Genomic DNA, 12,883 nt, shown 5'->3' with positions numbered 1-12,883 from the left:
ATTGGGATGGCACATCAGCTATTATTTAGCAAGGTTTTTCATAAACAGAGTCACAAATTCTCAGAGTTTAAAGGGGTCTTGGAGTTCATCTAATCAGACCAGTACCTCAACAGGAATTCCCTCTCCAATCTAGGCCACGTGGAACAGTAGAATAAGGGGTAAAAAGATGCTAAGTTATCATCTCTATGGTTAAGGGCAAACCACTTAACTAACCTCTAAGAATCACTACCATATAGTAATGATCATGGTTTTATATTCCATTTTTTACCTAGTTATAGTCAGTTCTCACCCTGATTATCAACATTTATTGTCATTTTCTGGGTGAAGCCTGTTGTTCATATCAAAAGATCAACATCTTTCCCCCTAATATATTATCAGGTTTTTTTAATGTAATATTGGAGCAGCTAGGTGGCTCTGGAGTCGGGAGGACATGAGTTCAAATCCAGCCTCAGACACTACACTTAACTAGCTGCGTGACATTGGGCAAGTCACTTAACCTCAACTGCCTTGCCTTTCCCCCTCCAAAAATAAAATAAAATAAAATGTAATATCCTGATCAAAAGCATATTATTTTATTATTAGCATCATCTCAAAATTTAGGATACAATGTCATATCCTGATCAAAATTATATTATTTGATACTCAGCAACATCTCAAAATTTAGAACATAGTATTCCCAGAAATTAAGATATGAAATAAACTCATTACATTCTCTTTAAACACATCAGAACCAGAATGTTCTGGAGTCAGGCCAAGAAGTGCTGGGCATACCTAGGTTTAAATCTCTTGCTTCTTAGCTGTTTGACCATGGGCCAAATGCCTGTTTCCTGATCTGTAATGTGATAGGGGGTACACCATTTGGGATTCTTGGTCTCTTTTTGTGTCATGAACCCTATGGAAGTCTAGAAAAACCTATGGATTATTTCTCAGAATAATGTTTTTAAATGCACAAAATAAAATGTGTAATATTAGAAAGGAAACCAATTATACTGAAATATAATTCTCAAAATATTTTTTAAATGTTATATGGTCTCTACGGTAACTTTCATTTATTAGTATATGATTCATAAAACACACATGCATGCACACACAAAGACACATACACATTCTACCACCACTACTAATCACAACCAAGAACAACAACTAGGTGGTAGAGTGGATAGAGCACTAGATCTGGATTCTGGAAGATCTGAGTTCAAATCTAGCCTCAGATGCTAGTTATGTAGCCCTGAGCAAGCCACTTAAACTCTGTTTGCTTCAGTTTCCTCATTTGTAAAACAGAGATGATAATAACAGCACACCTATCTCCTAAGGTTGTTTTGAGGATAAAAATGAAATAATATTTGTAAAGCACTATAAAAAAACCCCTAAAAAATGTTAGGATCATTAACAACAACAGATCTTCTCATCTGTATTGCCTGGTGATACAGTAGTGTAAAGGATAGGGTTTCAAAACCTAACTCTAAGAAATGAGGCCAGTAACTTGCCCCTTCTAGGAAGCAGCTATCTTTCTTGCAAAATCAGGGGAGTGCTGGACTCCATGATCTCGGAGGCCCTGTCTAACTCCAAAACTATGAGCTGATTATCCCAACTGGCTTACTGATAATAACGGGGTTCTGCTAACAAAAATGAGAAAACTGACATGGTAAAATCAGATAAAAATGAAAAACACTTAAACATAGAAATAACAGCCTCTGGGTTTTCAGCAACACAAAAGAACAGCCTCTATAACACAAACCACTTAATAGCAATTTTAAAAGGTAATGGGGGATGGGGGAGGCCAAGTTCCACATATTAGTTCTGAACTTCAGCATCCAAGAGATGTTTCCTAGGAAACCAAAACATCCCAGACATAAATATTGTGAAATGCAGTCCCCCAGCATGTAATTTAAATTTACCATTATGATTTGGAAACCTGGGTCTTTCTAATGCCTTTCACAAAAGGAACCACCTGCCCTGGAGCCAGGCAGATTTAGTAGGAAACTGAGATCAGACTTGGAAGAAAGTAACAAACACCATTAAAGCTGATAAATAAGAAAAGAGCATATCTACCCAGATTACTGCCTCCATGCCTTCTAAATCGCATGGTGAATATGGACATTAGGAGTTGTTACTCACTTTAGTAATTCCCATATCAGTAATTCAGAGTAACTGCAGGGGCATAGCAGAAAAAAACAGGGTTGGTCAGGAGCAACGGTGGGGAGGAAAATGGGATTGCTCGACTTCTCTGAGTGAACAAAAAGTCTGCATTAAAAGATGTTATAAACTTATTTTTATTACATTCTAATAACTTAATAACCAGATCTGGGCTGATAAGCTGAGGCCAAGGAGAAGCCTTTTGAGGGCCCACTTTTAATTAATAATAATAATAATAACAGGGGGGCAGCTAGGTGGTGCAGTGAATAGAGCACCAGCCCTGGAGTCAGGAGGACCTGAATTCAAATCCAGCCTCAGACACTTAACATAAAAAACTAGTCGTGTGACCTTGGGCAAGTCATTAATCCCAATTGCCCTACCTTCCCCCCCTTCAAAAAGCAAAATATAATATAATATAATATAATATATATAACAGCTAGCATATTATAGTGTTTTAGGGCTTGCAAAGTGCTGTGCAAATATTATCTCATTTAATCCTCACCACGACCCCGTAAGGTTCTAACTACTATTATTTTCACTATTTTATAGATGAGGGAACTGGGGCAAACAGGGTTAAATGACTTGAGCAGGGTCACACAACTCATAAGTGTTTGAGGTCAAATCTAAACTCAGGACTTCCTAACATTCCATCTATTACACCACTTAGCTGAAAAGTTTGTTATCTTAAGAAATTTAAACACTACCCTCCTCCCCATCTGATTTATACTATTAATTTGCCTAGCAAATAATTTTCAGATTGATCAGAGGTAAATTTCAGCCCAAACCATATCTGAGTAAACATGAAATATAAATAATTGAGGTTTTACTTAATAGGTAAATAGGAAAAATATACCCCATAATGGAGGATGCAAAGGAGACGGATATGGTAGCTGTGGGGGGGATCGTATCCCACAGGAAAAATGGAGAAGCAGTAACAGGGTGGTGTGCTGGAAAAGGGCATGGATGGTTGTGGATTCAAGAGTTCTGGATTCAAATTCCATTCAGAAATAAACTAGCTCTGTAGCCATGTCAAAGACACTCAAGCTTGCCTAAGCCTTTTGCCTGTTTCATTTCATATTCCAGGGCCATATTTTCAAGCAAGTTGTGTTTTTGGTTTTGGTTTATTTTTTTACTGCCTTCCCCAAAAGATGATGCTACACAAGATTCAATCATCTGTACCAGGGATTTTAACTTTTTTGTATCATTGACCCTTTGGCAATCTGACAGTGTATAGACCTCTTCTCAAAATGATGTTTTTTTAATCGTAATTGAATAAAATGCTAAATTTCAGTTAGAGGTTAGTGAAAATAAAGATGTAACCTTCAATTAATAGTCCCCTCACACCAAATCTATCCATGAACCCCTTTGGGTATGGGGTCCCCAAGTTAAGAACTCCTCATCTACATGGTCAACTTTTTTCTTATACTTACTTAGACTACTGAAGGAAGCATAGGGTAACAAATTCATTGAGTCCAACTTCCACAATTTACCACTGTGTAAAGTGAAGCAAATTTCCCAGGGTCACATAGCTAGGAAGCATGTGTGTCAGAATGTGAACCTGTCTTCCTGACTCCAAGTATAGAAGTCCACCAAGTTTCCCATGAAATGATATTTCTAGTTACCTTAATTCTAGCAACTGTTTCTTCTATGAGAACCCTATAGTTAGGAATGAACCATCCTCATTCCTAAATAAAATCTTTATATTTATAAGGATTTAACATAGCACCAAATAACAGAACCTTCATTTCATCTTTAAATGTAAAAAAAAAAAACAATTTATTAATTTCCATTCAGTTCTTTTTTCCCCTCAAATACTTTAATACAAAGACCTAAAATATGTCCTTAAAATGATAATAAGGAATGGAAAAAAAAATTGCTTTACTAAGCATCTATTTTGATCTATATCCTCCCAAGTTAAATTGCAAACATATGTATGGGAAAAAATACATTGATAAAAAGTACATCAGCCTTAATATTAATTCTTCTAAAAAGCCACAGAAATTCAGGAACTGAACAATCCATACCAAATGATGGTGCCTAAATTGATCATCTGAATTTATACAAGTCTTTCTCTTATAGACATTTGCAGAATACCATCCTCAAGAATTCTTGTATTTTTACTTGTCTCCCATAATGACACCAGGATGTTCCAGTTGATCAAGATGCATCATTTACAGGAAAGCATTTGTAGGATGTCAATCCCAATTTCACATGAGAATTTTAAAACCTGAGCCTTATTCTAGATGCTTCATTTTATACTTGCATTCCCAGCTCTTTCTTTCATTCTTTCACCTCTACCTACTGCCTGATAATTTCCATTCTAACTATAAAGCAGAGGTATGGAATGTGAGGGCTATAGATGGACTCTGGTTACGACTTTTTCAGGATAGGTGTGCGTTCTCCGTTACCCAAAGGGGAGTTAGCCTCAGGGAATAGTAGATGGAAAAGGCACGATACAATGGGGTGATAGTCTCATTTATTCTCCTCCTCCCAACAACCTTAAAAACAAACATAACAGAAGGCTTTCTTTCTAAAATATGATAAAATAGCATTTCTACAGAAGCCTTAAATGCTATGGAGTATACATAAACAAGTCCTCAAAGAAGCTGCTCCACAAGAGTTGATTGATCAAAATGTCAAGGCATTCCTAAAGTCTCTTAATATGAATGTAATATTTAATATTGTACTTACAGCTGCATAACCAAGTATAAGTGGTTTGGACTTTCATAAATATCTTCCAGAGCAACAATATTTTCATGTTTAATTCTAAAAATTAAAAGAGAAAGAAAAATATTAGAGCAATTTGTCATTAAATTTTAAATGAACAAAATTCCATACTAAAGGGGAAAAAACAATTCTACTAGCAACTAAGAGTGCCTTCTTTGCACATAGTTGGCACTTGACAAATGTTCATTCACTTGAATCCTGGTTTTGCCACTTAAAACTTGTGTGACCTTGGGTAGGTCTTTAGTCTCTCTGGGTCTCAGTTTCCTCATCTGTAAAATAAAGGGGGAGGGGATAACCTAGATGGTTTTTGCAACCCTATTAATTCTATGAAATGGACCAAATTGTACACACTCTTAAGTTTATTCTTTCCCCTAGAATTGTACTAATTTATTTCAATGACATATCTGGGTGTTAGGACTGGGGAAGGGGGGCAGTACAGGGGAGGAAAGGGCTTCATAAACCCAAGAGCACCACATGAGGTAAGAAACAAACCAACCCACCAGGTGCCAGACTAGGAAAAGAGACCTACTAATGCTGGCTGCCCTTGGTGGGTCACTATGGTGACCCATCCTGTCTATCAAGTATCTCCCTAGGTCCCCATATACCCTAAGAGAAACCCCTTCCTAAAAGCCATTTGAGCTCAGAAACTTAAGGCCCAGTGCTTATTTAAAGCTTGAGCTTTCCAGAAAAGAATCATTTCATTAGCCAATGTGCTAATTAATTGTTCACGGAAAATCCTCTCCCTTGGGATTTTACTGCTCCGCAATTTCAGCTGCATTCAGCTGATATGCATCCTCACTAAAGGCTGCCGCTGTTTAACAGCAAGAACACTATATTATTTAATTAGGGGAAATGGAGGCAATTTTCCTAAATGTGAGAGCAGCCTCTCCCTGCCTCCTTCTTCCCCTCTAGAATCACATGGCCTGATAAATTACCCTGCATCCAAGCAGAGCCCGAAAGAATCAAGATGAAATAAATGTGTGGCATTTAGGGGGTTGCTGTTGCTAGTTTTCCTAGTTAATACAATTTGCTGATAAGCTGAAACAGTGGGAATTACATTCAATTCACATTGCACCTGCATCTACTAGAAAATGCGGATGTTATTCATCATCAGATTGATTTCATAAGGCTTACTGTGAGACACAGAGGAAGAATTATATCAGTAATATCAGAAAAACATTGTATTGATCTAACAAAATGAGTCAGTGAGTAAACCAGGAAATATTAGTTAATTTTACACCCAGATTCCAGACAATCTTGGAAGGTGCAAGGGAATGCCTTCCCGACTTCCTGAGCCTGGGCCACTATATTTCTATTAATACATTTGTTTGTCTTGTTTTTAACAACCTGCATCATACTGTTAGCACATCCTGGCCCTCTGGTAAAATAAAACCCCAGGTGTTTTTTAACCTGATGCTAGATCAGAATTCTCCATTGTGAGATTTTTAATCTATATGTAACACTTTACATTTATTTCTGTTTTGGTTCAGCTTGTTCAGCCAGGCCCAATGGGCTAGGGTTTCAAGCCTATTAGAAGCATTTCAGATGTTGATTATATCCTCAGTTTCATTGGTTATTCCAGTCTCAGGTCACCTGCAAATCTGATGTAACTACCTCCTAGATTTTATGCAAATTGTTGAAAACAAAGAGTAACAGGACCGAGGTACACACAAAGTAAATGGTGTTCCACCAGACACCTCCATGCCAATTCACTCCTTGGTTGGTTGGTTGTTGTCCTTCATTCTTGAAGACCAAAATGGCATCACTATGTTAGAATCAAGTTTCAATGTGTCCAACTGTGGCTGATCAGACCAATATGAGCTCAGAATGCTCTACCACAGGTCAGGCACAAATAGTCTGTGTGAACATTTGGGATGGAATCTCCAAATTTGTGCATCCTGCATTTCCTTTGGGCTGCTTCAATTCTGATTTGCTCACAGAGCATAGCACCTTCTCTGATGTGGGCACACCATGCTGAGCAGTCCTGTGCCAGTGTTTCCCATGTCACACAATCAATTCCAAAGTTGAGAGAGACATTGTGAGTGTTCTTATGTCGCTTCTTCTGACCACCATGTGAATGCTTGCCCTGTGTGAGTTCTCCATAAAATAGTCTTTTTGGCAAGCGTACATTTTGTAATCGAACAGTATGGACAGCCCATCAGAGTTGTGCTCTCTGAAGCAGAGTTTGAAAGCTTGGCAGTTTAGTTCGAGTAAGCACCTGAGTGTCTGGTATCTTATCCTGCAGGTGATCTTCAGAATCTTTCTAAGACAATTCAAATGGAAGTAATACAGTTTCCTGGCATGGCGTTGGTATGCTGTCCAGGTTTTGCAGGCATACCACAATGAGGTCAGCACAATGGCTCTGTAGACCTTCAGTTTGGTAGTCAGTCTAATACCTCTTCTTTCTCACACTTTCCTTTGGAGCTTCCCAAACACTGAGCTAGCTCTGGCAGTGCATACTTCAACCTCATTATCAATGTGTACATTCCTGGAAAGTAGATTACCAAGGCAAGTGAACTTATCCACAGCATTCAGAACTTCCTTATTTACTGTAGCCTATGTTTCCGTGAATGGATGATGTGGTAGTGGCTGATGGCACACCTGTGTTTCCTTGGTGTTAATTGTTAGGCCAAAATTAGCACAAGCAACAGAGAATTGATCCATATTTTGTTGCCTCTCAGCTTCAGCAGCTACATTAAGTGCACAATTATCTATAACACCAGACTTGGCAGGGAGTCCTAGGGAAGAATGGAGTTAGAAATAACAACAGCAATGGTCAATTACTACTAAAGACCTGTGCATTTCATGCCTTTGTCATCACCAACACTGTCTTCCATTTGCCTAAATGCAATAAAACTTTGTGGATGCTCTCTTGCAGCAAACACTGGTATTTAATAGACTACTGTGATTGATTTAATGTGATTGTAAGGAGAAGAAACAGACAGGATGTGACAGTGATGAAGGCTATGTGTGGCACAGAGTGCTGGACTGATCATAGACTTATCTTTTCCAAGGTAAATAGTCACATTCAAGAAAAGCAGCATCCCCAAGGCAAAATGACTACCAGAAGAATTAATTTCAACAAATTAGAGTTCTTCTCTGAGTGGGAGCATTTCCTTGCTAACTTGGAGGGAAAGTTGAGCCAACACACAGCTGGCAACAGTGGAGCAGAAAAGGAGTGGGCAGCTTTCAGGGATTTGGTGCATAGCACTGCATTTGCTCATCTGGGTCAGAATACTTGCAAACACTAAGATTGGTTTGATGAAAATGATGGAGAAATTTAGAAGCTGCTAAATGAAAAACGAGAACTCCACAGGGTTTACCAGCAGAATAGTGCATCCATATCTAAGAAGGCAGCATTTTATTCTATCAAAAGTAAAGTACAAGCAAAGCTTAGAGAGATGCAGGATTCTTGGTGCAGTAAGAAGGCAGATGAAATTCAGCTTTATGCTGATAGTAACAATCTAAAGCACTTTTATGATGCCCTGAAGGCTATTTATGAGCCAAAGACCTATTGTGCATCTCAACTACTCAGTTGATTAGTGATAAGGATATGATCCTAGAGAGATGGGCTGAACAGTTCATGACTAACAATTATTCAAATGATTGGATGATCCAGCTGCAAATTCACCAGATTGATTTACTTTGCCTTAAGAGTCAGTGGGGAGAAAAAGAGTCAGTCCAGAGTCCACATTCTGTACCAAAAGTCCAACTACTTAGTGTACCTTTGAAGGTATTCCACAAGCTGGCTCCAACTTACCTTTCCACTTTTATCTGACACCATTCCATCCCATATCATTCATATAAACCAGACTAGCTCCCTCAAAGAGTCTGGTGCTTTCTTAACTTCCTATCTTTTGCTATGTCCAGAATCCCTCCCCCCGCCCCATCTCTGATTGTTGGAATCTTGCCCCCATTTCAAGGCCCAGACCAAAAACGACTTCCCTCTATGGGGTCCTCCTTGGATACTATATATCAAACCAGTCAAACCTTCTTCTCTCTCATCTGATCTCCTAGCAGTTTGCACTCCTCTTATACACCCACCATAGTCTAATTTGCATCATGATTTTTTGCATGTACCTGCCTTTCCTTTTCTACTTAATTGTGAGCTCCTTAAGGCAAGAATTGTGTCCTTGTTTTTGAATCTCCCCTTAGCAAATATTATAGGATATCCTACAGCCAACTCTTATGGCTTGAAAGAGCTGAGTTAATTTTTCATTGTGAATATTTATAGTTCAGAAATCAGCAAACACTATAGATTTGGGTTTGCATTATGGTCTTTTTTGATTTCTAGACTTAAAGTTATGAGGAAAATGTTAATGATGCATATTAAACTTAAAAGTGTGTTGTGCATCCATTTTTTGGGGGATAGAGTCAGTTATTAAATGTTTACTAGCACATCCCTACTTACAAGGTGTGTATTCTTTATGAGGCCATGAGCAAACGATTCAACTGCTCTGGGCCTCAGGGTGTCATAAAGAAAGCACTTTTTCCAACTGAAAAGTGTTAGATAAATGTAACTAGCTGTTAGTAAATATCTGAATGATTGAATAGATCAGTTATAATCAATTACAATCCAGCATGTTGATGGTCTGGGTTGTTGTTGAGCCATCCAGTCATGCCCATGATCCTTGGGGTTTTCTTGGCAAAGATATTGGAGTGGTTTGCCATTTCCTTCTCCAGTGTGTCCCCATTTTACAGATCAGGAACTGAGGCCAGTGGGGGTTAAGTGACTAGCCCAGGGACACACAGTGAGTAAGTGTCTAATGCTGGATTTGAACTCAGATCTTCCTGACTTGCACCACCGAGCTACCCCATGTTGATGTTCTACTTTGTTTTAAAAGTCAAGGTGGGGGGAGGTGCAGTGACCTAGAGATGGGATCATTGGATGACAAGTTACTTCAGCACACAGATACTATCATGCTCAGCTATAGAAGGAATATTTTAAATTGCTGCAAGAGCTAACAGAAAGATTTCATGAGCGTAGATCTTTCAGTGGACAATCCATAAAGCAATGAGGAAAGTGATGTCAGATGTGTGCAGAGATGAAAAATCTGGACACTCATATTGCTACAACCCTATGGATCAAACCAATCAAGGACTGCCTGGAAGCAGGGAAAGGAGGAGGGAGCCCTTTCCCTTCCCCCCTCCCTCACTTTGCCCTAGGCTGCCCAGAAACTCTGGGCTGAGGTAGAAGACCCACTGCCTTTTGCCCTACCACTGCAGCTTTAGGGCTTCCAAGTCTTTTGGATAAGACCTAAGTATTTGTTGGCCCTAACACCTGCCCTGCTACTCTCTTTATGCTTAGGATTTCCAACTCCCTGCATCTGCCCTGCAGTTCATCTCTCTTTTATATGTTGTCTCCCTAATTAGAGTGTCAACACCTTGAGGGCAGGGACCATCTCCCTTTTTTCAAAGCACATAACTTCTCAATTGGTATTTCCATATTCATTCACTTATTCATTTCCAACTATAAGAACTTTTTCCGAAGGAAGTAAAATCTGACTTTTGCAAAAGTGACACAAAAGGAACCATCATCACCATGTCACTAAGGGCATCTTTAGGAGATAGAAAATGGCATTTAATCTTAATTTCACTTGGTGAGGTGCCCAGGCCCAGCAGGCACAAAAAAAAGCATTAGGCACTGCCTGTGTATGCAGCATATGTTTATAAAGACAAGCACAGATCCTTGACTGCATATTGGTGTTTACTAAATGTTTGTTAAACTTGTGAAATTAAGATCACCTTCAACTCTTACCCTGGAAAAGCATGGGGGAGGGAAGGAAAGAAAAGCTAAAAGACTAAAGACAAAAGCAGATTGTTTTGATGCAGAGAACTCCCTGCATGGTCACTGACTCAGCCAAAAGGAGGGACCCTCTGCCAAGGCCAGGAATCCATTTGAAAATGATATCATCACCAGATGCACAGCCCAGCACCATGATGCATCTTCTCTCCCTCCAGACCAGTCTTTCCCACAGTGCCAGGATCCAGGATCCATTGTTAAGTCTAAACCAGAGGTCTCTGGATTCTCTCAACTCTGACCATCTGCAGCCCATCAGAAAGATAGAATACTGTAGAACTGATAAGCTGCTCAGAATAGGGAGCAAAAGATATCCCTTTTCTTGATTTCACAGAGATGAACACCTTACTGCTGCTCTGTCTTCAGGCTGAGAGTAGAATTCATGAGGCCAAGGAGCGGAATACCGTTTAATCAGGAAGGGGCAGATCAGGACAAGGTGCTTAGCAGGGAGGGGTGGCTGGGGAAGCAGATGGTGACTAAGAAGAGACAAGGGCAGTCCTGATCCCGTTGACAGGGTCACAGAGAGGAGAGGTTTTGCCACCCTCCATCTGGTGCCCAGATGTTTGGGGAGAACTCCCCCAGGCCCTTCTGGAGGGTCATGCTCTCACAACCCTGAGGATAAAGACTAGGCCTATATAGAACAGGTAAAAAATCAGGGCTGGAGTCCCTCTCAAGGTCGTTACCATTACATCTTTTTTCTCTATAGGCATGAGAAAATATTCTATTTGTCAAAATAAGCATCCTACCCAGTAACACAGTGAGCTATTTAAGAAAATGCTCTAAAATTTGACAAATGGTTCCTTCTGCCTAGGTAAAGTGTTGTATTCCCCTGGGATTTCACACACAATCCAATGAATTCCTTCCCTCTTAAAAAAAATAGATTATCATATTTAAAATATGGGATTCCAGTCAGACTGGGATATCATACAAGGGAATGAAGATACTAAGAAGAATAGTGTCAAAACAAGGAGAGGAGATGTGGCACTCATACAAGCTGATTTATTTAGCTGACTTGCTCATAGGGGTTGATAATGGGGGTCTATGCTTTCCTCACTTTTTCCTAATCAGAAAAGAGTAGAGTCAAAATCCTCATACCAGCTTGGAGCTAGGCCTCTCCTCTAGTTATTCCCTTAAAACTCACCCTTCACTTGGGGTCAAAAGGGCATTTGGCCCTTAATCCCAGAGGTCAGATCTTTAGAGACACCATGGCTCCAATGAGGTAATTTTTCTAGGAGAAATCTAAATGATTTTAAAGTTTTAGGATTGTACTCAGGAGAATTGAGTCCCCAGCCCTGACCACATGTGTAGGACATAATATTCATATGACACATATCACCCTCCAAACTCTAGTCTTCATCAATACCATGTTCCTTTACTTTTCCTTTCTTTCACTTCACAGTCTTGACCCTATGTTCCAGTTCAACCATGTACTCAGCTACACCCTGAATCCTTTGCCCCATTGTCCTATAACCAGTCCTGACTTTCTAAAGCCCAACTCCAAACTACTCCAACCATCCACCTTCTTCTTTCCTATTCATGCACTGCTAAATGCCACTGCAGAAAATCAAGCAACCGGGACAACTGGGTTTCCTACAAATTTATGTTCTCTAATTGTGCTCACTGCCGCATAGAACCCCTTGTATTCTGCCCTGGCTTTCTCTATCAGTTTCTGCATGGTGGCTATTCCAGACTTCCTCTCTCCTCAAACCATCTCTACTTACTTGCCCATCAGTAGAGAATCTCACCTCCTACTTGTATGAGGAGGAAATAGACGCCTACTAGAGCAAACTTCTTTATTCTCATTCCAATCCTCAAAACTCCTTCTCAAAATCAAAGGGATGCCCATCAACTGGGGAATGGCTAGACAAGCTGTGGTATATGGTTGTGATGGAATAGTACCATGCTATAAGAAATAACAAGTAGAATGCTTTCAGAAAACCCTGAAATCCTCCAGCTTCTGCCCACTAAGTGTGTGCCCTTGGCTCTGTTCTCCACACTGTCTGGGACTTCATTAGCTTCTATGGATTCAGATGTTATCTCAATGTCCATGACTCTCAAATTTACATAGCCATCCCTTAGTTCTTCCCTATAGTCTGGTCCTGCCTGCTGGACATCTTCACTGGCCTTCCCATGGGCATTTCAAACTTAACATGTCCAAAATAGAACTTGCCGTATTTTCCCCAAAACCCACGGCACTGTCTTTCCAGTTACCGAGGTTTG

The 12,883-nt window shown here is 39.7% G+C and overlaps 1 protein-coding gene across 2 annotated transcripts in view; it reads right to left on the bottom strand.

Moving 5' to 3' along the window:
* Positions 1-12,883, bottom strand: part of CAMK1D (calcium/calmodulin dependent protein kinase ID) — a 482,788-nt gene that overhangs the window by 160,106 nt on the left and 309,799 nt on the right. For both annotated transcript variants that reach the window (XM_069106410.1, XM_069106411.1), the window contains one exon: positions 4,828-4,902. In XM_069106410.1, the coding sequence (XP_068962511.1) occupies positions 4,828-4,902 (75 nt within the window). The remainder of the gene's footprint in view (positions 1-4,827; positions 4,903-12,883) is intronic.

The sequence above is a fragment of the Petaurus breviceps genome, unplaced genomic scaffold (assembly GCF_028583685.1).
Source record: "Petaurus breviceps papuanus isolate PSGF00001 unplaced genomic scaffold, PetGlider_PUasm1.0 79, whole genome shotgun sequence".
In the NCBI taxonomy this organism is placed as follows: Eukaryota; Metazoa; Chordata; class Mammalia; order Diprotodontia; family Petauridae; genus Petaurus; species Petaurus breviceps.
The sequence above is the reverse complement of the archived record's forward strand: the minus strand, read 5'-3'. Positions and strand labels throughout refer to the sequence as shown.